Raw genomic sequence first — 27,067 nt, forward strand, 5'->3', positions numbered from 1 at the left:
ACTCAGAAAATTAGACTGGATCATTCAGTTTGGAATGCTTGTTCTATTGGTTTTTCATTAAAAGGTGTTGTTACAGTTATATCTCCGTATCATGACTATGACAACATTGATACTGTGAGTCACTGAAGAGATTTGGTGGTTGAGAGAATAATTTTTCCTGATTGTCAGTTTCAAGTTGTTTTGCTTCACAAGGCAGGGGAGGGCATATCCACTTAAAACATTTTAATCCTGACTAGTGGAAACGGCAGTGATACCTTCTTCATAATTAAAATGTTACTCTGAAATAACCCTCAAATTAAAGCAGATTCCTTGCTATTAAAAAGATCTCTTCTTGGTGGTCCTCCAGGGTGCTAATCATCTGTATACATCTGCCATTTTCATCTACCACTTTAGGAACCACCACAGGTCAAGCTCGCTCTTTTAGTTTTGGGATAACTCACTACCTTACCTCATCAGACCTTACGAGCTCACCTCACTCATAGATGAAAAAAACAGAGGCAGAAGGTTAGTGCTTGTACAAAACATATATGGGAAACCAAGGTCAGCAACCTTTTTGTTTCAGTTGTAGGCAAATACTCTGATATACACTGTTGGCAGAAGTAACCATTTTTATCTGTTCTCCACTGTAGGTAAATACTCTCAGTAGAATGAAGGAAAATAGGGAGAAAAATTAAGGTTCCTTCATTCTGTCTTCCCTGAGGTATACATGCTGTACCTAGATTTTTTTTTTCACCTTTTCCCTTTGATTTGATATTCCTGGTAGACAGAGTACACTTTATGTACTCATGTGTCACCTCTCTTTCCCTTTTAGAGAATCTGTCATGACTCTTACTTGCTTTTCTATGGGGAGTTGGGGTCAAAGATTTGGATGTTTACCTAGACAACCAATTATGGAGTATTAACACATTCAGGAGATTCTCAGATCTTTAGTTTTGAAAAAACTCGAACTCATGAAAATAGAAAGCCACGTGAATATTGAATTTACTAGTAGCGTAGGAGTATTTTTTTTCCCTCTCTCTACCTCAGAGAATCTGTTTTGATTCCTTGAGATCAAATACTGTCTTCCTGATTCTTAGCGCTTTCCTACCTGAGAGAGTCCATAAAAATTGCCTTTCTAGACCTTTATTCTTATGACAGCTTCTAGTTTTTTTCATGTTTAAGAAGCCAGAGATTCTTAATCTTCTTCAAACACATCCAGCACTATTTTTGTCAAGACCACAATTAACAAAATGTTTCCTGGAATATGTGTGCATGTGTGTTGTGTTTAAGGGAAGTAGAAGTCATATTGACTTGTTTTTATCATCTAAGAGGTTTGTTTAGCCACAGTGTATTGTGGAAGATATCAGTACACTTTATTTTCATTCACAAGACATGATTTGAGAGCCTACTCTAGGGATCGGAGCCCTGCTAGTGCGACAGGTGGCATAATAAAAGGAAACAGCAAACCTGGGGTATGTGTTTGCATGTGTAGGGGTGTGTATGTGAGGGAAAGAGAGGGGGTGGGAGTTTCGGTACCTGTGTGGAGCATTAAGGATGACTTTGTGGCCATGGTGACTTAGGAGTAGAATTGTCAAACAGTGGCGCCCACTGGGTGAACAACGAGGAAGACAGCGGAATATCTTAGGGAGATATCTCCAAACAGAGGAGTGTCTTAGGGAGAAACAAGGAGGTGGGCCACGAGATGGATCCAGACCCTTCTGTGCTGCAGGGGTTCTTGTGGGCTTCCCATGATTCACCTACAGTCACTCCTGTGCTCCACCAAGTCTTCGCGTCTCAGCTGAGGGCCCTGGAGGGTGCTCCTGTCGGGTGAACTCGGGGAGGCTCTGATACGGGCCTCCTGTACAGTTCAGAGAGCTTAGGGATTCTCCACGCAGTGGCTGCCTTACATCACCTGTTGGGTGGGAGATGTGGGGTGGGATGGGGCTGACACCCATTTCTGCGGGCAGTGCTTACGTCTGTTATCTTTCCTGTAGGTAAACTGTGCCAGTGGACTGATGCCTGCCTGTCCCACCCCTGTGCAAATGGAAGTACCTGCACCACTGTGGCCAACCAGTTCTCCTGCACATGCCTCGCAGGCTTCACGGGGCAGAAGTGTGAGACTGACGTCAATGAGTGTGACGTTCCAGGGCAGTGCCAGCACGGGGGCACCTGCCTCAACCTCCCGGGTTCCTATCAGTGCCAGTGCCCCCAGGGCTTCACAGGCCAGCATTGCGACAGTCCCTACGTGCCGTGTGCGCCCTCCCCCTGTGTCAACGGGGGCACCTGCCGCCAGACCGGCGACTTTACCTTTGAGTGCAGCTGCCTTCCAGGTAAGGAGTCCCCCTAGTGTCCTGGGTTGGGGGATGCACCTCCAGTGGGAAGGAAGCGGATGGGGTGTGGTTCAGTGTTCCTTGAGGAAGTATCCCTCCCAGCAGGGAAAAGGGGAAGTGAGAATGTTGTGTGGGGTGGTTTGCTGGTGAGAGAGGAGTTTTATGGGCCCAGTATGGTCCATAAACTGAGCAGGGGGTAATTTAACATGTCAGAGTTTATGATGATGAGTGACTTGGAAATTGTTTATTGTCTTTTTTGGAGGAACAGTGAGAAATAAGAGAAACGGAGCTCTGGGAAAGGATTGATAAGTCTATAGAATGGAAAGGAACATAAGGAGAATTAGACATTGGCAAATTTATATGTGTGATTAATAAAATGCTTTAAACTGAATTGATATAATAGATGATCAGCTTTCTTATATGCTTTTACCTCTGATGGAATAATGGATTATTTTACTAGTTACCTGGTTGCACCCCCTACTCTTTTATAATTTTCCTTGAAATTCTGGTCTTTAGAACCCTCTCTGTGTAGCCTCTCTGATTTTGGGGTCACCCTACCCAGACTTGAAGCTGGAGACCTTTGCAACTGGTGTGGTGGTAGTGCTCTGTTAATGAGTGAGCACTTTTTGATGAGCGCTGATAGATTATATATGGCACAATGACACATAAGCCAAGATAAAAGCAAAAGAGGAGCAATGTGTGGGAGCTTGGGGCCCCTTGTTCCGTAGGATGGAAAAAGGAGCAAGGCTGGCCAGTTCACTAAACTCCTTATAAAACTGATGAGGAGGCCGAAAACCGAGAATTTTGATTGAGAACAGAGCCCAAGTGGCTGGAGCAGATGAATTACTAAGCAACAAAGATTCTGTTTTTATACAAATATCCTTAGTGCAAAAACAAAAGAAGGAAAAACTGTAGGGGGGAATAACGTGCTGAGTAAGCAAAATTGCCTCAGAAAGCTGTTGTAGCCACTCTTTTGGAGAAGGAATCTTAGATTCTGGTGTTGTGGATATGGGTCACACGTAATGGGATCATGTGTTTTCTCTTTTGGGGATTAAAGGCCATACGTTGGTCTTCAGGATAAAAGTAAATGGTAATTTATTCATTTCATTCAGTTAAAATTTTTTGGCTGCCAGCTATGTTCTAGGCACCATCCTATGTACTTGGAATACACAATACAAGACACTGCCTCATAATAGAAAAGATACCACTTAACCATAAGCCACAAAAACAAGCTGTTTAATTGCCTTTCTTTCAGTTTCTCTTTCAGTGAAGAATAGATAATTAATGCTGTCATTTTAGACACTAAATATTTATTTACCTAATATTATTGTCCATCCACATTATCTTGTAGAAGGAATAACTAAAAGGTATCTTTCTTCACTCCTGCTTTTGTTTGCATTTTAAGGGTTAAAAGAAGGAAACAGAAATGTAAACAATTTAATTTTGTGAATATTCTAATAGTTTGGTATTCTAATAGCCTAAGTGGCCAGTAATTGAGGTTAGTGCAATTTATTGCTGACCACTAAACGTGTCTTTTAGTTTCAAGAAAATTAGTTTTAATAGTTGCCTAGGACAGGAGGTTGATTTGGCAGCAAAGTACTAACGGGAAGTTAGAGAAGTCAATAAAGGAAGTTTTTAGCTGGGAGAGAGTGATTATTCACTCCCATAGCCTCTGCATTGTTATCCATTAGCCACGATAAGAACCTTAGGGAATTCTGAGAGTGTGTCCAGGAAAGGATCTGTCAAACCAGAATAGTATCTCCTCCTTGAGAAAGGAAATAACCAGGGATTCCACAGCTCGAGGCTGCCAGGGCTGGTGGGATGGAGTAAGGACGTCTTGGCTGTCTCTTACACTCTGCTTACAGTTTAAAGCAAGACTTTTTTTTTTTTTCTTTAATATACTGATGAAGTGTGTGTATGTGTGTGTGTGTTTGGGATTGGGATGGGGGTGCAAGGCTGGGGGCAGAAGATTTGGCAAAGAGCAAACTAACATACATTTAATGCCTTTTATAAGTCAGGCACTGTGCCAGGTACTTCTGCAGCCATTAGCTCTATTACACAAAATCCTTGGGGATAAGTAGTATTGTTCAAGTTTTCCCAGGTGAAGCAACTCAAGTTTTGAGATGTGAAGCAATTTACCCAAAGTTGTACAGACGACATGTGGTTAGGCCGAGTCCTGAAATCCAGGCAGGTTATTTCCAATTGTTAACTGCTTGTCTGCCCCTGAAGGTGCTTTGAAATGTCTGACTTTTTGTTAAATGTTTAGGGATGTATGGGTTAAAAAAAAGTAGGTTCATGTTAAAAGAAAAAGGAGATACTTCTAATTATGATCCATAGTATTTGTTACTTACCAGCCTGTGTATGGGCTTCCCAGGCAGCACAGTAGTACAGAATTTGCCTGCTGATGAAGAAGACGCAAGAGATGTGGGTTTGATCCCCTGGAGTAGGAAATGGCAACCTGCTGCAGCATTCTTGCCTGGAAAATTCCATGGACAGAGGAGCCTAGGGGGCTACAGTCTATGGGGTTGCAAAGAGTCGGACACGACTTGAGTGACTGAGCACATGCCTACAGGCTGTGTATGGCATCATGCAGATACCTAAAAATAGTAAAGTAGGCTAGTTGCTGCCTTTCAGGGTCCCATGATCTGAAACAGATGATGTCAGCTTGGACAATATATAGAAGGAAATTTTAAAAAGACTTAAAAACAATAGATGATGCAATAACACTGTGAATAAATATATATTTATACAATGTGTAAGATTTTATGCTCATTGGTTTTCATGTCCCAGGTGGAGTTTGCAAAGTATTAACTTTATTTCCACATAGGGAAATAATGTCTGGTGATGATTTCCTTTTACAGAGTCCTTTTTATAATGCAATACCATTCTCCTGTCCCTCCTGCATTGCCCCCAACACTAGTCAAGAGACTAAAATATTACTTAAAATAGCAATCACTATCTCAGTGTAAATAGCACCCTTGAAGAGAATCATTATTTCCATTCTAAAGATGGGGAAACCAAGCAAGTGACAGGTAAAGTCACTTTTGTCCAGGTTCTGCAATTCTCAGGTGGCTGCTTCCCACCACATTTCAAACCTTGGCAGTTTTAACTGAGGTCTGCCCTGATCACCCTATTTCAGATTGTAACCTTTCCCTTCCCCCTTCATCTCTGACCTTGGTCTACCTTTTCTTTTCTTTTTTGGTAACACTTGTCATCATCTTACTGTATAATTTTCACTATATAATTTACCTCATTATGACTATTGTTTATTGTCTGTCTTTCCAAATTCTTCTGCCTCTTCTCCTCTCCAGAGTAAAAGCTAGGATCTCTGTTTTTGTTTGGTGATGTATCCCAAGCACATGGAAACCGTGACAGGTATATAATAGGCACACACCTACTGACTTTACAGGCTGAGTTTAGTATAGTACGGTAGTACTGAGAGCATAACTTTGGTCTTATTTTCTTCCTGGTAACATATCTGTTAGACTTAGTTAAGCTTCTCCTTCTGTACTGGTTTACACTAGTACTGAGTGAAAAGAATTGGAATTCTTTTCAACTCTAAAACTCAGTGAACCCCACATAAGTTAGTGATTATATTTGAATGGTTATGATATAGTTCTTTTCCTGCAAAGGGCACTATAGTTACTGAGATGATTTTAGTATTAAGATTGATGGGGCGATTAAAACTGTAAATATGACTCATCCTGAGTAATAAAGAAAGAAATGTTTCTCAATAGAGGGAAGAAAAAAGGAATATATTCAAGAGGGAGCTGATAGAATGAAACCAAGGAACTGTATTCCATCTTCTTCTTGGTTCAGCAACTGTTAATAACCCAGATCCTTCATAAACTACCATTAGGTAAAGTTTTTAGCAGAAACTGTAAGGAGGAGTACTCAGCTAGAATAATTTTTAGCTAAAGAACAAAATGGACGATACATTCTTGAATCACTGGCTTCCAATATTTTGGGGTTTATGAGTTAAGTTGGTTGTATGTCTGTGGATATATTAAGAAGCAGCCATGTGCTGTTTGCATCTCCTGGCTTTGCCTGCGAGTTCACAGGTGGACTGGACAATCCCTGATGGACTTTCCCTTTTTCTTTCTCTCCTGCACCTCCTTATTCCTTTATGATTTTTAAACTTCATAAAAAGCTGCCCAGTCTGTTCTCTCCAAACAAAGAAGGTTTATCCTTTGTAAATCGCCCCTATACTTTACAGGCTTGATTATATGTAATATCCCTGTATCATTAAAATAAAGCTTAGCCACATTCTATGGCTTTTGTGTCTGCTCTGCAGTTGCTGGGCTTAAAAACTCTTAGAAATAATTCCCTTTTGCATTCTCATATGCACAAGGCATGTGACGTTCTCTGGGGTATTATACTAATCATATTCTGGCAGATTTCTCTGGAGCAGATGCAGAAATTATCATACCGTTTTGCAGGGCGCATTCTTTTAGCCCCTTTAGTTTGGGCCCTGAGTCCAGTTTTTTCTTGATGTTCCTTAGGTTTTTCCTATCCTCCCATGCTTGACAGTTTTGCCCCTGCTATCTTCTCAGCCCTCTATCACTTACCTCCCCTTCCCACCCTGCCTTTTTGTATAGAATTTATTCCTTGTGATGTGCCAAAGGCATCTACTTCACTGAAATGCCTCCTGTATTCCTCACCCCTTGGGGGACTGGAGACTCTCTTAAGATCTTTTGCAACCTGCCTACCTCTGGCGCAACACTTACTAAACTTTCTGTTCATCCTTTCCAGTAGACACTCTCATCTTAACTACCCGCCCCCCACCCCCGCCCCCAGTATCCAACCTCCTGCCAGGCTCAAATTGAGACTCAGTGAATATTTGACAAATGAATGAATTGGATGTGATAGAGAAGAGCATTCCTATATTCTGTAATTAAAAAAAAAAGTTCTGAAGTTATTTCTTTTGAATCCCTTTACTCATTTCTCTGACTTCTTTGGAGGAAAAGTTAGAAAGGAAAGTAGAGCTCATTTGGGAGATACAGAGGGAGGTGGGTAGGAACAGCAGCCTGGGTGGGTGGTGCGGCCAGCCGTGGGGTCATTGAGCTCACTGGGGCCCATTCAGAGGATGGGTAAAGTGTGCCAAGGAAACCAGTGGGATGGAACTGGGACCAATTTGCTCATTTAACAGGCTTCTTTCCGGAGGGCAGGGAGAGAAGGTAGCCTGTAGCTGTTTACCTTTGGTACTTTGTCCAGTCCCAGGTATCCCTGGGTTTTCTTCACTCTCTTATTCCTCTGCACGGAAGCTCTTCCTGAGGACCTTCAGCCTGGCCTGGGAGAATCCCAGTTGTGTCATCTCAGCTTCCCCTTTCTGCTCTCCTCTTTGAGCGTCTGCACCAAGTCTTTCCACCGTCACACCTCCTAGGGACTGAAAATGAAAAGATATGGAAGCTCTCTTGAGAGATGCTGGTATCTGTGTGGGATGACAAGTTCAAAAGACACTTTTCTGCTCCCCACCCTCCCTGTCATCGTTTATCAGTTACGTGGCCCATGGTGTATAACAGCACAGTCTTAAAAATGTTCCTTCTGAGTTTAATTTCTTTCTTTTTGGCCTTTTAAGGATGTGAGTTGGCTTCAAGCAGCGAACTCCTTTTAGTACAGTCATGTGAGCCTTTCCATAAGTCGGCTACACCCATCCCACCCACAGGTCTGCAGACTGGTCTGCTTCCCTTTCCCTTAAAACCTTGAAACATTTTAAAGAAGAGACTGCACTGTAACTTATTCATTTAACCCATATCCATTCTCTGCACCCCCTTACCCCTACCTTGGGTAGACTTTTTATAAGAATTTGCTAGTTATTTCCAAAAAGAGCCTATATCTCTATTTTGAAAACATAAATCCTGTCTTAATTTTCGAGGAAAACTGATTTGGCTAGAGTTTTCTCAGCCAAACTTTTGGGAACTTTTGACCCAAGGTCAGTTTTTCGGATTTTTGGAAGAGAACTTTGGGGTCCCAGAGGCCATACTGACTGAATCTAGGTAAAGTTTCTGGTTTAGGACTGCTTCCTGCCTCCTAGCCATGTAGAGTAAGTCAGCCATGTGGCCCTTCTTCATCTGTAACATAAAAGGATTAGAGTAGATAATCTCTAAGAGATGCTTTGATCCCATTGATATATAATAGTATTAGCTAGTATGTATAAAACACAGTGCATCAGGCATTGTTGTAAGTGCTTTTCCTTCTAATATAATAACACAGTTTTATTGAGATATAATTTACATACCATATAATTTTCTTTTGAAGCACACTATTCAGTGGTTTTGAGTATATTTACAGATACGTGTAACCATTACCACAATAAAATTTTAGCTCATTTTTATATGACTTTGAAAGAAACTTTGTTCCCATTAGCAGTCACTCCCTAACCGCGCCCCCCGCCCACCATGCCCCCTGCACTAACTCCCTCCCAGCACTAGGCAATTACTCATCTACTCTCTTTATAGAGCTGTTTATTCTGGACATTTCATATAAATGGGAACACATAGTATGCTTCTTGTGTATGCATTACATTCCATTATATGGATTTACCAGTTTGTATTTATCCATTCATCACAAAATAGACATTTGGGCTGCTTCTGCTTTTGTTTTTTTTTTTTTTTTTGAGAATTAAGAATAATGTTGCTCTGAACATTCTTGTACAAGTTTTTGAATAGGCATATATTTTCATTTCTTTTTGGTTTTACTTATGAGAGGAATTGCTGGGTGGTGTGGTAACCCTATTTAATCTTTTCAGGACTCCCAGACTATATCCCATAGTGGCTGCACTATTTTATTAATACATTCCAACCAGCAGTGTATGAGGATTCCCAGTTTCTTCATTACCTCACCAGCATTTGTTGCTATCTGTCTTTTAAATTATAGCCATTCTAGTGGGTGTGAAGTGATAGCTTATTATGGTCATGATTTGCATTTTCCTGATGGCTGATGCTGAGCATCATTTAATGTGCTTATTGGCCTTTTGTATATCTTCCTTGGAGAAATGTCTCTTTAGCTCCTTTACCCATTTTATAACTGGGTTATTTGTATTATTATGTTATGGATGTTGTATTTTAATTTTGTCATTAAGAATTCTTTGTATCTCCTAGATATATGATTTACAAATATTTTCTCCCTTTCTGTGGACTGCCTTTTTACTTTCTTGATTGGTGTCCTTTGAAACCCAGGTGGTTTTAATTTTGATGAATTCCAAACTGTCAGTTTTTTCTTTTGTGACTTGTGCTTTTGGTTATGTGTGAGACATCTCTATCTAGCCCAAGTCTCAAAGATTTCCGTCTATGTTTTATCCTAAGAATCTTATAATTTTAACTCATACATTTTTGAGTTCATTTTTGTTTATGGTATGAGGAAGGGATCCAACTTTATTCTTTTGAATCTAGATATTCAGTTGTTCCAGCACAATTTATTACATTGTTGTTGCTTTTTTTTTTTCCTGTCTAATTCATTTAATCATTAAAACAACCTTTCAGGTAGGTCCTGTTAATTAGTCCAGAGAGGAAAGAGAGTTTAAATATTAAGCATATATAATATCTTGCCCATGTTCACTTAGCTACTGCATGGAAAGTTTGAGAATTGAATCTAGGCAGTTTAACCCCAGAGGCCGTGCTTCAACCATAAATTAACTCTTTCACCCATTTGCCTTTCTGCCTAAGCAACTACATAGTGACAGGTAAGAACTATCTCAAAAATAGTCATGAAAAGAAAACATTTTATTTCTTATATATGTTATGGCTATGTTGAAATGTTTCTGCTCTCTTAATTTGTCTGTGGTTGGCAAATTCCATTCGTTGTAACACTGGCTAATAAAAATTCAAGTTCACAGTCAGTTCCTTATAGTTTGGCTACAAAGGCTTCATCACCTCCTTGCCATCTTAATCAACCTTATTTAGTCTTAGTCACCAGGGAGATCAAGTTGGGGGAGGATGGCCAGTATCAGTTCTAGGACACCACCAAACCACACAGGTTCTAGCTGTGGTGGGCCAGGACTCCTTATTTCTCTCTCACATTCTGAAAGTGTCTAACTTTTCCAAAGGATGTTTCCATTTAAGAGCACTAGACTAGAAACAGAGCCTTCAGTTGTTGTTCAAGGACTGTACTTTGTGAATCTATAGATTTGCTCTCACTTTATCATAATTTTGGGTGGGCTTAAGCAGTTCAGCATTTACTGACTCAATCCATTTGTAAGATTGTCATATGATTAAACAGATACATGAGTGCATGCTAAGTCCCTTTAGTCGTGTCCGACTCTATGACCCTGTTGACTGTAACCTGCATGACTTCTCTGTCCATGGGATTTTCCAGGCAGGAATACTGGAGTGGGTTGCCATTTCCTTCTCCAGGTGATCTTTCCAACCCAGGGATCAAACCCTCATCTCTTATGTCTCCTACACTGGCAGGGGGGTAACTTTACCACTAGCATCACCTGGGAAGCCCAGAAGATATTTGAGTAACATGATTAATTTTTTAAAAATCTGAGTCTATATAAATTTTTTTGTAGTCTTTCTCAAGCTTACTTAATGACTCATCTGCTTGCATGGACTTCTTACCAAATACTTGGAGAAATAGAATTCTCTTCAGTCAAGCGTTCATTTATCTCCATCTTCTACAAAGTGATTTCCTTTGGTCTCTGGGTAGATTTTTGGGTACATGGTTCATACTCATGTACATGACTGTTACTGTATTCAGAGAAACCAGCTATGTTCCAGTATAACAGGGCAGATGTAGAACACCACAGTGTTTGTGCTAAGGAATGAAGAAAAGGCGTGATTGATGTCTACCCACTCACCAGACTGCAGTGTCCTGAAAGCAGGAACTCTTTCTTTTACTTAACTATACCAGTGCCAATATAAGACCCAATATGTGTTTTGAGTAAAAGAGAGAAACTTAAGGGACATTCTGAGGAGGCCAAATACTTAGTCATATGTATTTCAAATAAGGGAATGTTCAGTAAACTTCCTCTCTTGTCTTAAAGCTGATAGTCTTCCATTTTAGTAGTTAAGAGATTTGGTAGCAAGGAAAGTGAAAGAAAAAAGCCCAATGTGTAAATTATATAGGGAAACATACTATGGGCAATTAGGGTGAAGTTTGATGTGCTAGTTTCATTTTTCATAAAAAGGAAAAATCAAGAGGAAGGAAGTAGTGCTCTAAGTGTGAAAAGGAGGATGAACAATTTGAAGAGTTGGCAAGTTTAGTTAGTAATCATGCCACCCCATATTCAGATAGCTTTTTATATTTATATTGTGTTGTGCTTACGATGTGGCACTTATAACAACCTCGAAAGACGTGCTGGGCAGGTGTAGCCAGACTTATTTTACAGATGAGGAAGCTACTTTAGAGCTTGTAATTTACCAAGTATTAAATGGCTTATAAGCAGTGAGGTTAGAACTTGACCCTTATCTTCAGACTTTCAGTTCAGTATTTTTTTAATGTCTCCATATTCTCCCCCATGATTTTCCCAAGAAAAAAACAAAAAGGAATTTAAATTTAATTAGGTAATCTTTTATTTGTTCTTCCCATTAATCTAGCATGGAGCTGGGGAAAATCTAATACCCTTTTTTTTAGAACCAGCTGTCCTGAGTAGACATTTATCTTCACTGGGATTTTATTTCATGAAAACACTTTGAAATACTTGTGAGGTAAGTATGAAGGCATGTCATTGGCATAATGATTCGTTTTAACTGTCTATGCCTGAGGCAAGAAAAGACAGAAGTTTGGGGGATTTTTACATGGTGAGTTTTGGGTTGACCATCTGCTGTCTGTTGAACTATAATAATGAAGTCAGTCTGTTCTGATGACCATGTCCTGTGGAGAAGAACAGATCACATCATCTCTATGAGAATGTATCATTTCCTTTAATCCTTCTCTTCCTAGGTTTTGAAGGAGTCACCTGTGAGCGGAACATAGATGACTGTCCTAACCACAAGTGTCAGAATGGAGGGGTTTGTGTGGATGGGGTCAATACGTACAACTGCCGCTGTCCCCCTCAGTGGACAGGTATGTATGGTGTGACTAGTCAGAGTGGGGCATGGGTCAGTTAGCAGAGGCAGGTTGTTATTGAAGTGGGCCCGTTTTACAAGAGTGTCTGTGCTACGTCATTGGGTATAGTGCTAACCCCATACGTCCCCCTCTGTTTACGTAAAGAAATATTCTCACGGACATTTATTGGGCAGATGTTCTGAACTCAGTACCCTGCTAAGTGCTGTAGGATAGCTGTCCCCGACCTTTCTGGCACCAGAGACTGGAAGATCTTTGGTGGAAGTTTTTTTTCCATGAACCAGGAGTGGGAGAAGGATGGTTTGGGGATGATTTAAGCGTATTACATTTATTGTGCACTTTATTTCTGTTATTATTACATCAGCTCCACCTCAAATTTTCAGGCATTGGATCTCAGGTTGGGGACCCTACTGTAGAAAAGAGAAGAAAGAGCATTACTGAAAGACTCTGAAATTATTATCTGGCAAAGCAACACATTGCCTGGAACATAGTACATAATATTTGAGAGGAAAAGAACATAGTTAAATGCAAAAATATAAATATTCTTACCATATACAAACAAAAAATGTTAACTGTGTGAGATAATAGACGTGTTAACTGATCTTATTTTGGTAATCATTTCATACTAAGTATGTCTATCAAATCATCATGTATATACTGCTTAAACTTACATATATGTTGTATGTTAAATATAGCTCAATAAGGCTGGAAAAGGAAGAGAAACTACAACTTGTCAAGTTCCAGTGTAGTATCAATGAATATTCTAAATTATATGAAAAGATTATTAGAATACTCTTCCTTCTGCTCTTCTGTTATCAAGCTTAAAAAACCCTGAAAATAAGTTGTACAGACTGGGAGAGTTCAGAACTTCTTGTCTGTACACAGAAATCTATCTCATCTTATTGTTATGACATAGTTATGCAGAGGCTTGAGCAGGTCCTCTTGAAGACATTATTTTTATGTCTACGTTTCTGTATTTTCCTTTTTTGTATCCTTTTTTGCACATTGATTCTTCTGCCTCTGACATTAGAAGAATAGATCTGCTTAAACATACAACCATTTGGAAGTTTATAATGTTGTCTTCTTTTCTTCTTATTTTTGAAATTGAGTCTATGTAGACTTTTAGTTTCAATTCCCGTTTGTATCTATTTATCTAACTGAAAATGGAGGCAAGTAAGAACTGATTAAGCAATTAAGAACTGGGCCTTTTGGAGAGAAGTTGTTTGATTTAATATGGAAACCCAAGAACAAGCTAATGTTATTAGGAAGGAGCTATAGTACCAGCGAGGGATTGTGCCCAGCAAAGAAGTCCTGATCTTGTATTGCTGTTGTTACTACCTGATATTCTTCACCATCTCCAAATTGCCTTCCCTCATCTGCAGCAGCTAATTATTTAGAGTACTCTTTAGAGCTGTAGCCTATGAATAGAAAAGGCTAAAAGGGTTTAGAACTTCAGTAACATGATTTCCTGGAAGGGCTTTTCTGCTTTTAATCCCCAAACTGTTTAAAAAAATACTTTCCCACTGGGTTTCCCTAAAGTTGGACTTCCCCTAGAATTTCTTCTTGGTATCTTGATCCTAGGGCTTCACTCCCAACGCTCTGGTCTTGCTGTCATATTCTCTCTTCTCTTCAGATTTTGCCATTTCTGTGGTGAGTTTTTTTTCATAGGCCTTTTTTTTTTCAACTTAAAAAGATTACTCTGTGATGACCTGATGGGAGGGAAATCCAAAAGAGAGGGGTTTATATATATGTATATATACACACACACACATATGTATACACACACACTTTGCTGTAGGGCAGAAACTAATATACTATACTCCAATAAAATTAATTAAAAAATAAATAGAAATGGTTACTGTAAAGTTAATTATGTGACAAATAGTAACTGGAAATATTTAATTTTTCTCTTTTAATGATCCTTCCAGAAGTATTAGGCAGGATGAGATACATGTTAGGAACCTGACTTCATTCAAAGTCTCTCCCTTGCCCTGTGGGAGAGAGTGACTCTGTGGTACCAAGGCTCCTGATGCCAGTGAAGATTAAATAATAATTGTGATTTCATTGTTGATTTTTCTTTGATGACACAAACACCAATTGATTTCCTGCTTTGATATTAATTAGGAAAGCTCAATCTTGGGGTAAGGTTTCCCAGTGAAATTATATTTTACCAAAATTTCTTCTCCCAGGTTGTTTAATAGATACCTTTTTTCCCATGAAAGTCCTTAAAAGCTGTTTCTTGTTTCATGTATTTTTGTATTGTTTTTCTAGATGGTAGAAATGATAAATATGTTCAGGGTGTCAGTATTTATTTCCTTTGACCTGCTGTCATATAAGGTACCCTTAGTCTTTGGTTTCCCACATTTCCTTCCTCTTTTCACTGGTGCCAATCTTTGATTTCCAGTGACCACCTTGTTTTTTTGTTTGTACCACATCCTATGCCTTCGTTCGTACCATTTCTTTTTTAGTATTTATTTATTTATTCACTTTTGCCTGTGCTGGGTCTTTGTTGTTGCATGGGCTTTTCTCTGGTTGCGACGAGCAGGATCTACTCTCTAGTTACAGTGCACGGGCTTTTTATTGCAGTAGTTTATCTTGTTATGGAGCACAAACTCTAGGGCGTGTGGGTGCAGTAGTTGCAACTCCCAGGCTCTGGAGCACTGGTTCAGTAGTGGTGGCACACAGGCTTAGCTGCTCTGTGGCATGTGGGATCTTCCCAGACCAGGGATCGAACTGTGTCTCCTGCATTGGCAAGCAGATTCTTTACCAGTGAGTCAGCGGGGAAGTCCCACACCATTTCTTGTCTCTAGATTTCCTTCTCCACTCCTTTCCCTATAGTCCTCACCAGTTTTGCCTGCCAGGAGCAAATCAAATAGTTACGTTCTTCAGGAAGCCCCCCATACCCTCTCTCTAGGCTAAGCCAAGTGTTATCTTCTGGGCTCCCTTACTACCCCATGCATTTCTCTATGATAATGCTCACTGCATTAATATTGGCATTATTATAGGCCTGAGGTAATGGAATGAGGTCATTGAACTGTTGATGACAGCAGATACTAGAGCTCTTTACAGATCTTTGCTGTCAGTAGCATATAGTTGAGCTACTCGTTATCCCAGCCCCAACATCATTCTGAGAAGAGTAGAAAAATTAGGGATTGTAGGGTTCCTATTTACATTGGTATTAGAGCTATAAATAAATTCACAGAAGTATTTTCTGCTTTGTCCAAATTAAAGAAATGAATGTGGCTGGGGGCTGAGAGTTAACTAATGCTTATTAGCACCTAAATAATGTGCTGATTACAATATTTTATTTTGTGTAATCTTTGCAATAACTGTATGAAGGGTAGAGTTTTAGTTATTCTTTTTACAGATGATGATAGATATTCAGAAGGGTTAAACAATTTACTCATGGCTCATAGTGGTTGGCTTAGGGTTTGAATCTAGGCTTGTTGAACTTCAAGTCTGTGCTCAAATCTGTGGTCTTTTTTTTTTAAACTACAGATCGATTGACTCTATGAGTTATCTTTAAAAATATTTTTATTAAGGGCTTTGAGTCTTTTATAATAGATTGAACATTTAATTTATAGTTTTATTATTCTAGGTAGGATATTCTGGTTTGTTCTTTGTGTGTGTGTGTTCCTGGTTACTAGAGATTAGAAGTTAATATTAAGTAAATGTTTTATATTCAATCTGGTGGTTTTTTCATTATATTTCAAAGGCTTATTGCAACTTTATTCAGAATTCCTTTTACAATTTTCAGCTATAGAGTTGAGGTATGAACTGTTTGTCTGGCTTTTGACAAAACTGAGAAAGAAGGATTGGAGCCAGCTAAGAGAGGAAATTTAGTTGCCAGCTATCTGGGGAAAAAAAAAAAAAAAAAGGATGGAATTGGGTAGTTAAAAAAACCTATGTATCAGTTTGAAGTAAATGGAGATTTGGGAATTGGCCACATTTTTAATGAGAAAAGCCTGATAGGTACCATGTTGTTTTCATAAGTCCACCTACAAAGAAGGTTTTGATCTTTTGTAGCAAGTTCTAGACTTCAAGATGACCAGAAATTTTTTCCAAGTCTACTCATGGTTTGATTTGGAATAAATGAGTCACGTTTCCTTTCTTCAGAAGCTTTTATTTACTGTTCACAGAACTGGTATCTCTTAGTTTCTTATTGAGGTATCGGGAAAATAAATGGTGCAGTTAAAAAGCTTTTCATTTATTTAGCAGACAGTTATCACGTAAGACGTTTCAGGTCCATGCTGTTTGATATGGTAGCCACTAGCCACATCTTGCCGTTGAGCATCTGAAATATGACTGGTCCAGACTGAGAAGTGCCTCAACTGTAAAACACTTGATTTTGAAGACTCAGTATGAAAAAAAGGTAGACTGTTTCACTAATTTTAAATATTGATTAGATGCTAAAATGATAATGTTTCGAATACATTGAGTTAGATAAAATATATTTAAATTAATTTCACCTTGTTTTCCTTTGTTTAAGTTCTACCAGAAAATTTTAAATGATATCTATATCTCTTGTGATAGTTCTATTGGACAGCATTCCTTTGATGCAGAGAAGTTCTATGTAGAAGCATCCTCTTTGATTCTGAGTGGCAGAGGGATGGACATGAAATTGTCCTTCAGGGACCCTTGTATTGGCCTCACTTGGGGAAAGTATATTGGTTTCCATGTCAGTTGTGGACAGAACTGTGTCCAAGCTCTGTCCAGAGCACTTATTTGTACCTACAAAGGTTACCACTGTTTTAGACAAACTGAAGTCCAGGTGGAAGAAAGAAATTGATGTTGGGAGTTGGGCAAATGGTTATAGAGGCAACTTATATAGGCAACTTATAAGAGATAAGGCAACTTACCTCTTGTTATAGAGGCAAGTCAGTAGTTAGATTTTTCTTTAGGAAGTGGAAGTTTACCTAAGAATTTGATGAAGCCTGAGCACAAATATCTATACTGTTACCGTCTTTGGCTCCAAGCCATCTTACAAGAGCAATTCTGCTCTGGCAGATATCCATTTAAGGAAAAAAAAAAGTTATAAAAGGCCCCCAAATTAATCGAAGCAGTGTAGACTAATGTTTTGTCTACATAGGTTGTTATTTGAATTTTCTTTTTAAAGGTTCATTTCCTTCAGAATTAAAGTTGACTCTAAACTCAACTCACAAATTCCTCTCTGGCAGCTTTTGGTTTTGGGTTCACTCCTAGGGCAGACGTGATTTATTTTCCTGTGCTTGTTATTAACTCAGAAATGTAATTTCAACTTGGGCTTGGAATTGTGCTTTGGGACACTAAGCAGAAGTGAACAATGGAAGTTAGGTGGACACGAGTCAAATAAAACCGACCACATTTTCTCTCGGCTCTCCTTTATGGCATGATGAGCCTAAAGTGTTAGTTAAGATTCCCTTTGCTGTCAGTTGCTCCAACTCCAGCAAAAAAGTTTTGGCATGAATCAGAAAGTGTATATACTGCCAGAGATGGTTTCTGGGAATGGAGTCTTTTCATGGTATATTTTTATTTTGAACTCAGTGCTCTCAAGCTGTTCTCCAGAAAAAGACTTTTCTCCAAACTAGTTTTCTGTGTTTTTAATATTATAGAAATGGAGCTTTTTGGTTGAGAGTGGAAACTAAGTATATCTGGGATTGCAGACATCTTTTTTTTTCATTTGTATTCTGCATGGAGGAATGGAAAAATGCATCTCCCATTACAATTTATCTGCTGTCAAATTGATTGTGGGGACTTGGAATTAAGCCTGGTTTTTGGAATTCTGCTTCCCCTCCCAATTTCAGTGTGCTATCAGTTGGGCAGAGTGCCAAGAGTGCTAACCTGAGGCACTTTCATCCCAGAGGTCTCAGAGCCGATTAATAGTCATGTTAAGTAGGAATAGGGGTGAGTAGTTACTATGACCCAACACAAGATGCAGGAGGTGAGACTGAGGAATCTTTTCTGTCTTCGTGTCCATGACTCACTGTCTGACTTTTGCTCTATCCCAGAAAAGATCCAGTTCTTACTTCGTGACTTTTCAAGCCCTTACACAATGATTGTAAGGTAGCTTCAATAACAGACATTTGTTGAATAATTAACAGTTATATCCAATACACTATGCTAGATGCTGTAAGAGACACAAAAAAGAAATAAATCAATTCCTCTCTGATAAATGGTCACATTCACTAGGAAGAAATAAGAAAGTCTACACATAGCCACAATAGAAGTTAATAAGTGGGAGTGATCATGAGTTTGAAAGAAGCATGGATAGGATTTGTGGACCATCTAAGTACTTGGTTGGATGAGGGGGAAGATGGATAAGAGTTAACATCTATTTTTAAATGTGAGTAATGGGAGAATATGGAGACTTTTGACAGAGATAAGGAAATAGGCTAGAGATGATGATGAGTTTGAGATTAGTTTTCCAAGTGAAAACGTTCAGCACTAAGACCTAGGCAATCAAAATAGAGGTAGGGGTTAGAGATTCAGACTTTGAGTCTTACTTTTGGTTGCCTGGGAAGTCTATAAGGAAAGTGTGTGGGCTGAGAAGGCCAGAGGGTTTGGACCTGTTTGGATCTTAAGTCTACACTTCAGAAATGAGGAAAGGGATCTAAAGAAGGAAGGTGAGAGAAGGGAGGACTGAGAGTTCAGAAGAAGCTCTGCCATCATAGCATCACTGAGTCAGGAGTGCATTTTAAGACTGTGCCTTCGACTCAACTCTATATGCCTCTGTTATAGCACCTGCAACATTATACTGATCTTACTTGTTTATATACTTAACCTCACATAATACACTCTTAGCCTCTAGAGAATTAGGAACCTGTCTTACTTATTTTGGCATTTCCAAGACCAATTTTAACAAATGATGATAATTGAAAGAATGGCAACCAGGAGACTCAAATATTAATGTTAATTGCAGAGAGTTAGTCAGAATTTTTGAGGTCTTTAGAAATCTTCTAAAATGGAGTTTCTCTGTAAATGAGAGAAGAAAGCCAGATTGTGAGAGGTTAGAAACGTGGGCATTGAGGGAGGAGTAAAGGGAGAAGTGGGATGGGTCACTTATTCAGGATTTTGTAGAGGAAAAAGAGGAAAAAGGAAAAAGACAGAGAGGAGTACTGGGCAGTAGCTTCAGGGGACAGGAACTTCACTCATGTGACCAACCCTAGAACCTTGGCTAGACTAGGAGTTAAGGCAACTAGGGGGGATTGGTTAATGAGATGGGTTATTTAGGAGTGGTTTACTCTTCCCAGGGCTTTCCTGGTGGCTCAGACAGTAAAGAATCCACCTGCAATGCAGGAGACCCTGGGTTCAATCCCTGGGTCAGGAAGAGCCCCTGGAGAAGGGGATGGCTACCCACACTCCAGGATTCTTGCTTAGAGAATCCCATTGACAGAGGAGCCTGGTGGTTTACAGTCCATGGGATCACAAAGAGTCCGACACGACTGAGCAACTAACACTTCCACTTCTCATTTTACCTCTTCTTTTAATCTTTTTTTAACTCTCCAGATTTTGTTATAGGATCTGGGATTTTAAAATTTATATTATAGTATTATTATTACTCAAACTTAAAAGTCTTACTCATGTTCTTTAACATTACTGATATCCATACTGTTTTAAAATTCAATTTATAAGACTTTAGACTTAGTTACATGTGTAACTTGTTTTGTGTTAACTAGTAGTGCATTTATATCACAGCCTTCTTACAGAGCTCACGAATATTTGAAAAATATTTTTTAATTTAGTTGCCTTCATACACAAATGGCATCATGTATAGATATTGAACTTTGGGTCACAAATTATATTTTTATGAAGTTCCTTTGCTTCTTGTAGTGAGTATTATAGAGAAGTCCAATATCTTCTGAGTTATTCTGTCTCTCTCTCTCTCTCTCCTCCTCCTTTAAAATCAGAAATTTAACCAATATTGGTATAGGCATGTTTCCTGTCATTTTTTTTCCTAGTCTTTTTTTGAGTTCTTTGGATCTGCAAACTTAGGTTCAGTCTCATCTCAGAAAAGATTGTTTCTGATTTGTTTTTGTGTCTTTAGGAATACTGTTATACTAGGTCTTCATTCTTCCCCAGAGCTAAAATCTTTTCTCTCGATATTTTAATCTTTTTTTCCTTTGCATTTCATAAGAGCTTCTTAAGCTTTTTTTTTTTTTTTTTTGCATAACTGATTTGTTTTTCTTCATTGTCAGTTCTGTTGTTTATAGTTACCAATTCTGATTTGTATTTGAACTGCATTCTTTTTTTCTGATAATATTTACTCCTGTCTAGGTCCTCTCTATTTCTGCCTTTCTCTCAGCCTGCCCCATTTTACCAGAGTCTACGGGGTCCCACAGAGTCGGACATGACTGAAGCAACTTAGCAGCAGCAGCATCTTCATTTCTTTTGAAAGATTGTATAAATTGTACACATACACTGCATGTGTATAAAATTTTTGAGAATATAGAACCAGTTCTTTCTATAATGTACTCGTTTCAGGAAGTGTATATTTTTCTCTTGTATGCTTTTCATCTACATTTTACATGGTATGTCTACATCTTTTATATTGCAAATGTTCTAATGAACACCAGGTTGTTGTTTGTTTGCTTGGCTTACTCATTCTGCTCATTAGTAATGCCTTGCCTATAAATACAGTAGTTTGATTCTCTTTGGAATCCCTGGTACAGTTAGTTTTTACTTCCAGGGAGGTGAGGGGCTCTTTCTGTAAACTTTTAACAGCTCAGCAGCCCAAAGAGGTGGGAGAGAGCAAGAGTGTGTATTTTTTCTCCTAGCTGGAATACAGAAGCCTAGTACCATTTTTTTCCTCTGGGTAGAAAAGCTTCTGTGCCAGGCGTCAGTTCTCCATACAGTGGCTGAGCCTGGTTGCTCTTTGGTGCTATTGCATCTGAAATTTGCCCCCAAAGCACCACAGACTTTCTTGGTGCTATAGAGACCACAGGAGCCCTGGGACTCCTCAGTGCTTTAAATTGCTATTGACCTGGAATGGTGGGATGGAGTTCAGTCCATTCTTCCCACAGGAGCAGGGTGAGCTTTCTGAAACACAAATTGGATCATGTTATTTCTTTGCTTGAAATGATTCAGTGGGTCCCGCTTGTCTTTGGATAGAGTTCCAAGGCTCTGCACCAAACTGCCTGTCCAACCTTATCTCCATTGATATGTGCCTTATAATTAAACCACAGTGGGTTTTTTCATTGCCTCAGGTGAGCCATATTTTACCTTCTATTCCTACCTGTACACATACACTTCCTTCTGCCTGAAGTACCCCCACACCATCCTCCTACATTCCTACACAAACTGGTTAACATGTAGAGTCTTTGTCTCTGTCTCTCTTTCAACAGTAATTTACGATTTATTCAACTGTAATATATTTATTCTGACTTTAAGGTGGCGTCACATGGCATACTTCTGGGTCCATTCCAGAGATTCCTGAGGTTACTCTTGTATTTATCTCTGTCATTTTATAGATTTGTGCAGTCCCTGGCACTCAGGGATCATCTGGGTTTGGAAGACATAGCATTGAACCAATGGATAAAAAAGAACTTCATAAACAGTTGAAGCAGGAGAACATTGTGATCTTAGAATATCAATACATATGTTGCTATTACTGTTAATATTTGGATGGTAAATTCTTGTAAATGCAACTTTAGGTGGTTTGAAGGTGGAATATATAGGAATATGAATTTTCTAAGCACACACAAAAATACTGCCTTGATGCAGGCTGCCATTAGGCCATAATCTTGGCTTAATCATCCCCCACTTGACCTGCAGGACATAGTTCTTCTGTGTTCACTTGCTCTGTGGTCCTAAGGCAACATATATGTATTACTGCACTTCTTACCCTCTATTATAATTATTTGATTGGTTGTAAAACCCTCTTTTGTCTGTATATTCCAGGTAGAATCCACAACTCTTTTGTTTATCAGTGTGTATAGGTCAGACCTGGCACATAATTTATACATATTTGTTGAATGAATGAATGGAGCATTAAATTTTCTCATTGTTCTGGCCCAACATCATGCCTCCAAATTCAGGACTATCACTGGGTCCTGTCAGGGTCTCTTCTTCTTATTTCCCTGAGATACATTAATATCTTTCTTCATCGTGGACCAGGTCTATGCTGTCTATAAATCTGGACTAATTTTGTATGAGAGGATTACATTTGTCTTTCATTGTAAGCACTCTTCACAGTGTCTAACACCTAGAAATAGCTGAATAAGTCTATTTTTACTATTTGAAGTCAGTAGCACCACTAGGAAATAAAAGAGTGGCTCTTTTCCTATTTACCTTCATGCAGATGGAGGCAACTGGAAGAGGAGGGTTGCTTGCCAACTGGGATGTAGTCTTTAGGGAAGTCTTAGGTTTCAATTGAAGAAGTAAGGCACTCCAACAATGTAGAGTCACCTTGAGACATAGTTGAAGGATTAAGGTCAAAAGGCTAGATAAATATGGTGTGGTATAAATGAGATGGAGTTTAACAGCTTAGGAAGAGAGTGGAATGAGAGACATGTATATTGATGGGGGGATGTAGATAAGGGGATGATGAAAACTTTGGCAGTATGAATAGAATAGAGACACCCTGTTCTACTAGGAATAGGAGTTGAAAGATGACTATTAAGTTTAGAATGATCTGAGTGAGGGGGAAAAGAGCAAATAAAATTTGTTTAAACAAATATTTTGATTACTTCTCAAGAAATACTATTAGCTAGGCACTGTGCTAAGTGCTAAGGGTTCACTGATAAAGTAAATGGTACCACCCATTTCTCCATGGAACTTGGAGCATGTGTCTATCATATGTTTAGTGAGGAACACAGGCATAAACATGTAATTATCTGTAAGATTCTGAACTGTAATGAATATCTAGTGGGAAAAGTAGAGGTTATTTGGAGAATATATTAACAGGCAAAATATCTGAGTTTGGCATCAGCATGTACTGTCTTTCAGCTGTGGATAGAGGGTACGAATTATTAGGGGATCATCGAGCCTAAAATGCTCCAGGTGCAGGGTCCTGGGCAAAGACCCATAGTGGGGAAAGATTGTAATCATGTTGATAAATGATAAAAAGCCAGAGTGCCCAGCACTACTCATATTTCAAGGGGAAAGACTGGAGTGATAGTCAGAAAATGTAGAGAAGATTTAGAATTTTATCCTAAGAGTAATGGCATGCCTCAGAGGGTTTGAACAGGGAAATGGCACAATCCATTATCCATGGTGAGGTCAAGCTGGTGATTCTTTAGATATTATATTGATCAGGATGCAGGGAAACCAGGCTTTTGAGGAGTCTGGCAAAGATGATGGTGTCTAGGATTAGCAGGCACACTCACCGAGATTCTTGCGTTTATCTGCATGTTTATCTCCTCCGCCTACTCTGCCTGCAGGATCTTGTTAGACACCTGTAACCCCAGCCTCACAGGCACGTTTGTGTGCTTGTGCATTAGTGCATGCACACAGTCTCATCAGGCAGACCCTGTAGACTCCAGTGTTTGTACAAAATATTTCAACCATCTTTAGCCCTGGGAGGTTGAAGAATAGTAAAGCTTGTCCTCTGCCCTTTCACTTCAGGAGAGGAAGAGAAAATCTCCTGTGTGTAGAGGAGAAGGTTTGTAGGACAGAGGTTAAAAGAATGCCCTGCTATGATAGGAAAAGATGAAACTCCACACCTCAGGAGCCTGGGTGACTGCTGGCTGGGAGGATATATTGGAGACCAAACTCTCTTGATTTAACCAAAGAACAGGAGGTAGAGGGTCAGGGCAAGGGTCAACCAAGCTCATTTTTTACATGTTGTTCATGTGGTGACTGTTGCAAATGAGAGCTGACCCTTAACAGGGCCACTGATGTGGTAAAAGTTTTTCCCACACACTTCACACTTGAGAGATGACTATGAAGGGCCAGGGCTTCTTCCAGAAGTGCTAAGGCTCACTGATCATTTCTTCTCTTTCCTTTCCGCCCTTCCTCCTCTTGTTTCCCAGTCACTTGCAACTCAAGTCAGATTGATGTTTTGAGTGTGGTGTCCTGAGAAAACCATAGTGAACTGTCTGTGTCCTCATGTGTTGCAGCTCATAAAATGGTGTCTTGTGTAGTGGTCCTCAGTTCACATGGCCAGAACTTGATGCTAGTGAGGCTCAGGTCATAGTTTCCACTTCAGTACAGTCCTGTTGGGTTCACTCTGGTATATTTTCTGCCACAGGTGCTGCTCATAATCTTACTCATTCATCCTTTGCTTTTAAGACCTTAGATGGCGCAGTAAGAAAGATCATTATGAAAGTGACCCCAGTCCTACAAAATCAATATAGTGTACTCTTTTTTCTTGTTTTCCTTTTATAAATTTATTTTTTGATTGATGTATAGTACATTTACAATTTTGTGTTAATTTCTGCTATGCAGCAAAGTGTTACAGTTGTACATATGTATACATTCTTTTCTAAATTCTTTCTCATTATGGTTTATCAGAGGATAATTGAATACAGTCCCTGCATTAGAGTAGAACCTTGTTTTTTATCCATCCTGTGTATAATAGTTTGCATCTGTTAACTCCAGACTCCCTTCCCCACCCACCTTCCCTTTGCCAGTCACAAGTCTGTTCTCTGTGTCTGTGAGTCCATTTCTGTTTTGTAGGTAGGTTGATTTGTGTCTTATTTATAAAGTGTAGTTGACCTATAATATCATTTTGATTTCAGGTATAGAGCACAGCAATTCAGTTATATGTGTATACACACACACACACACACACACACATATGTACATATTCTTCTTCAAATTCTCTTTCCTTATAGGTTATTACAAAATATTGAGTGCAGTTCTTTGTGCCATACGTAGGTCCTTGACATCACTAATTATTAGAGAAATGTAAGTCCAAACTATAGTGAGGTACCACCTCACACCAGTCAGAATAACCATCATAAAAAGTCCACAAATAATAAATGCTGGGGAGGGTATGGAGGAAAAGGAACCTCCTATACTGTTGGTAGGAATGTAAATTGGTACAGCTGCTGTGGAGGAGAGTATGGAGGTTCCTTAAAGAACTGAAACTAGAGCTACCATATGATCCAGCAGTCCCACTGCTGGCCATATATTCAGAGAAAACCATAATTTGAAAAGATGCATGCCCCCCAGTGCTCATTGCAGTACTATTTACTATACCCAAGACATGGAAGCAGCTTAAATGTCCATCAGCAGAGGAATGGACAAAGAGGATGTGGCACATATATATACAATGGGGTATTATTCAGCCATAAGAAAGAATGAAATAATGCCACTTGCAGCAACACGGGTGGATCTAGAGGTTGTCATAGTCAGTCAGACAGTTGCTGTTTAAGCGCTCAGTCGTGTTTGACTCTACAACCCCATGGACTGCAGCACGCCAGGCTTCCCTGCCCCTCACCGTCTCCCAGAGCTGGTTCAAACTCATGTCCATTGAGTTGGTGATGCCATCCAACTGTCTCATCCTCTGTTGGCCCCTTCTCCTCCTCCCTTCAATCTTTCCCAGCATCAGGGTCTTTTCCAGTAAGTTGGCTCTTCATGTCAGGTGGCCAGAGAAAGACAAATATCATATATGTTAATTACATGTAGAATCTAAAAAAGTATGAATGAACTTGTTTGTAGAACAGTCATGGAAAGCAAACTTACGACTGCCAAAGGGGAGAGGGGAATGGGGGAGATATAAATTAGAAGATTGGGATTAACATACACATGCTCCTGTGTACAAAATAGCATGCTTATTTTTCTAACGATGGGTTAGTAGTATTGTCCGTAGTTGAAGCACTTGCTCTTCCTATATGTTTCTCAGTTCTGTTCTTCCTGCAAGATAGTTTTGAAGACTAACTTGAAATGTTGTGATCACACACCCCAGTGTTCCTTTTCAGCTCTTGATTTCCACTTTTAAGTGGGTCTGTTTCTTTTTAAAAAGTTACTCATTTGTTTATTTTTGACTGTGCTTGGTTGTTGTCGCCACACTGGCTTTTCTCTGGTTGCCGTGTGCGGGCTTCTCATTGTCGTGGCTTCTCTTGTTCCAGAGCACAGATTCTCAGGCACATGGCTTCAGTAGCTGTGGCCAGTGGACTCGGTAGTTGCGGCTCCCAATCTTTAGAGCACGTGTTCAGCAGTTGTGGTGCGCAGGCTTAGTTGCTCTACGGCACGTGGGATCCTCCCGGATCAGAGGTTGAACCTGTGTCTCCTACATTGGCAGGTGGATTCTTTACCGCTGAGCCATCAGGAAAGCCCAAGTTTGTCTATTTCTGATTCTTTTTCTAACTAGCTGTATAAACATGGGTAAGTCACTATGCCGCTCTGGTCCTAGTTTTGTTTGTAAAATGAGCACATTAGATTGAATCTAAGGTTTGTTTCATCACTGATGCCAAGTCTGGTACAGTGGCTGATATATAAACTGAGGTGAATGACCAACAGAATTCCTGCTCTCATGGAGCTTTTAGTTTGACAGAGACTGTAAAATGTAAGTGAATATAAAATTATACCATTTCATAAATGACAAGATGGACTGAATAGAGTAGATGCAATGAAGGAGGAAAAAGAGGAAATGTGAGCTTGAAGATTTACCTAAGTTATGAAGAAGGTCAAGGTGGTGGTGGTAGTTTAGTCACGAAGTCGTGTCTGACTCTTGCAACCCTGTGGACTGTAGCCCGCTAGGCTTCTCTGTCCATGGGATTCTCCAGGCAAGGATACTGGAGTGGGTTGCCATTTCCTTCTCCAGGGAATATTCCCAATCCAAGAATTGAACCTGGGTCTTCTGCATTGCAGGCAGATGATTTATCAACTGA

General features: G+C 39.5%; 1 protein-coding gene across 1 annotated transcript in view; it reads left to right on the forward strand.

The window, feature by feature from the left end:
* NOTCH2 (notch receptor 2) overlaps positions 1-27,067 on the forward strand; it is a 169,858-nt gene that overhangs the window by 77,942 nt on the left and 64,849 nt on the right. Inside the window, exons 4-5 of the mRNA XM_065905975.1 lie at positions 1,974-2,309; positions 12,192-12,314. Of these exons, the coding sequence (XP_065762047.1) occupies positions 1,974-2,309; positions 12,192-12,314 (459 nt within the window). The remainder of the gene's footprint in view (positions 1-1,973; positions 2,310-12,191; positions 12,315-27,067) is intronic.

Source organism: Muntiacus reevesi, chromosome 1 (genome assembly GCF_963930625.1).
Source record: "Muntiacus reevesi chromosome 1, mMunRee1.1, whole genome shotgun sequence".
In the NCBI taxonomy this organism is placed as follows: Eukaryota; Metazoa; Chordata; class Mammalia; order Artiodactyla; family Cervidae; genus Muntiacus; species Muntiacus reevesi.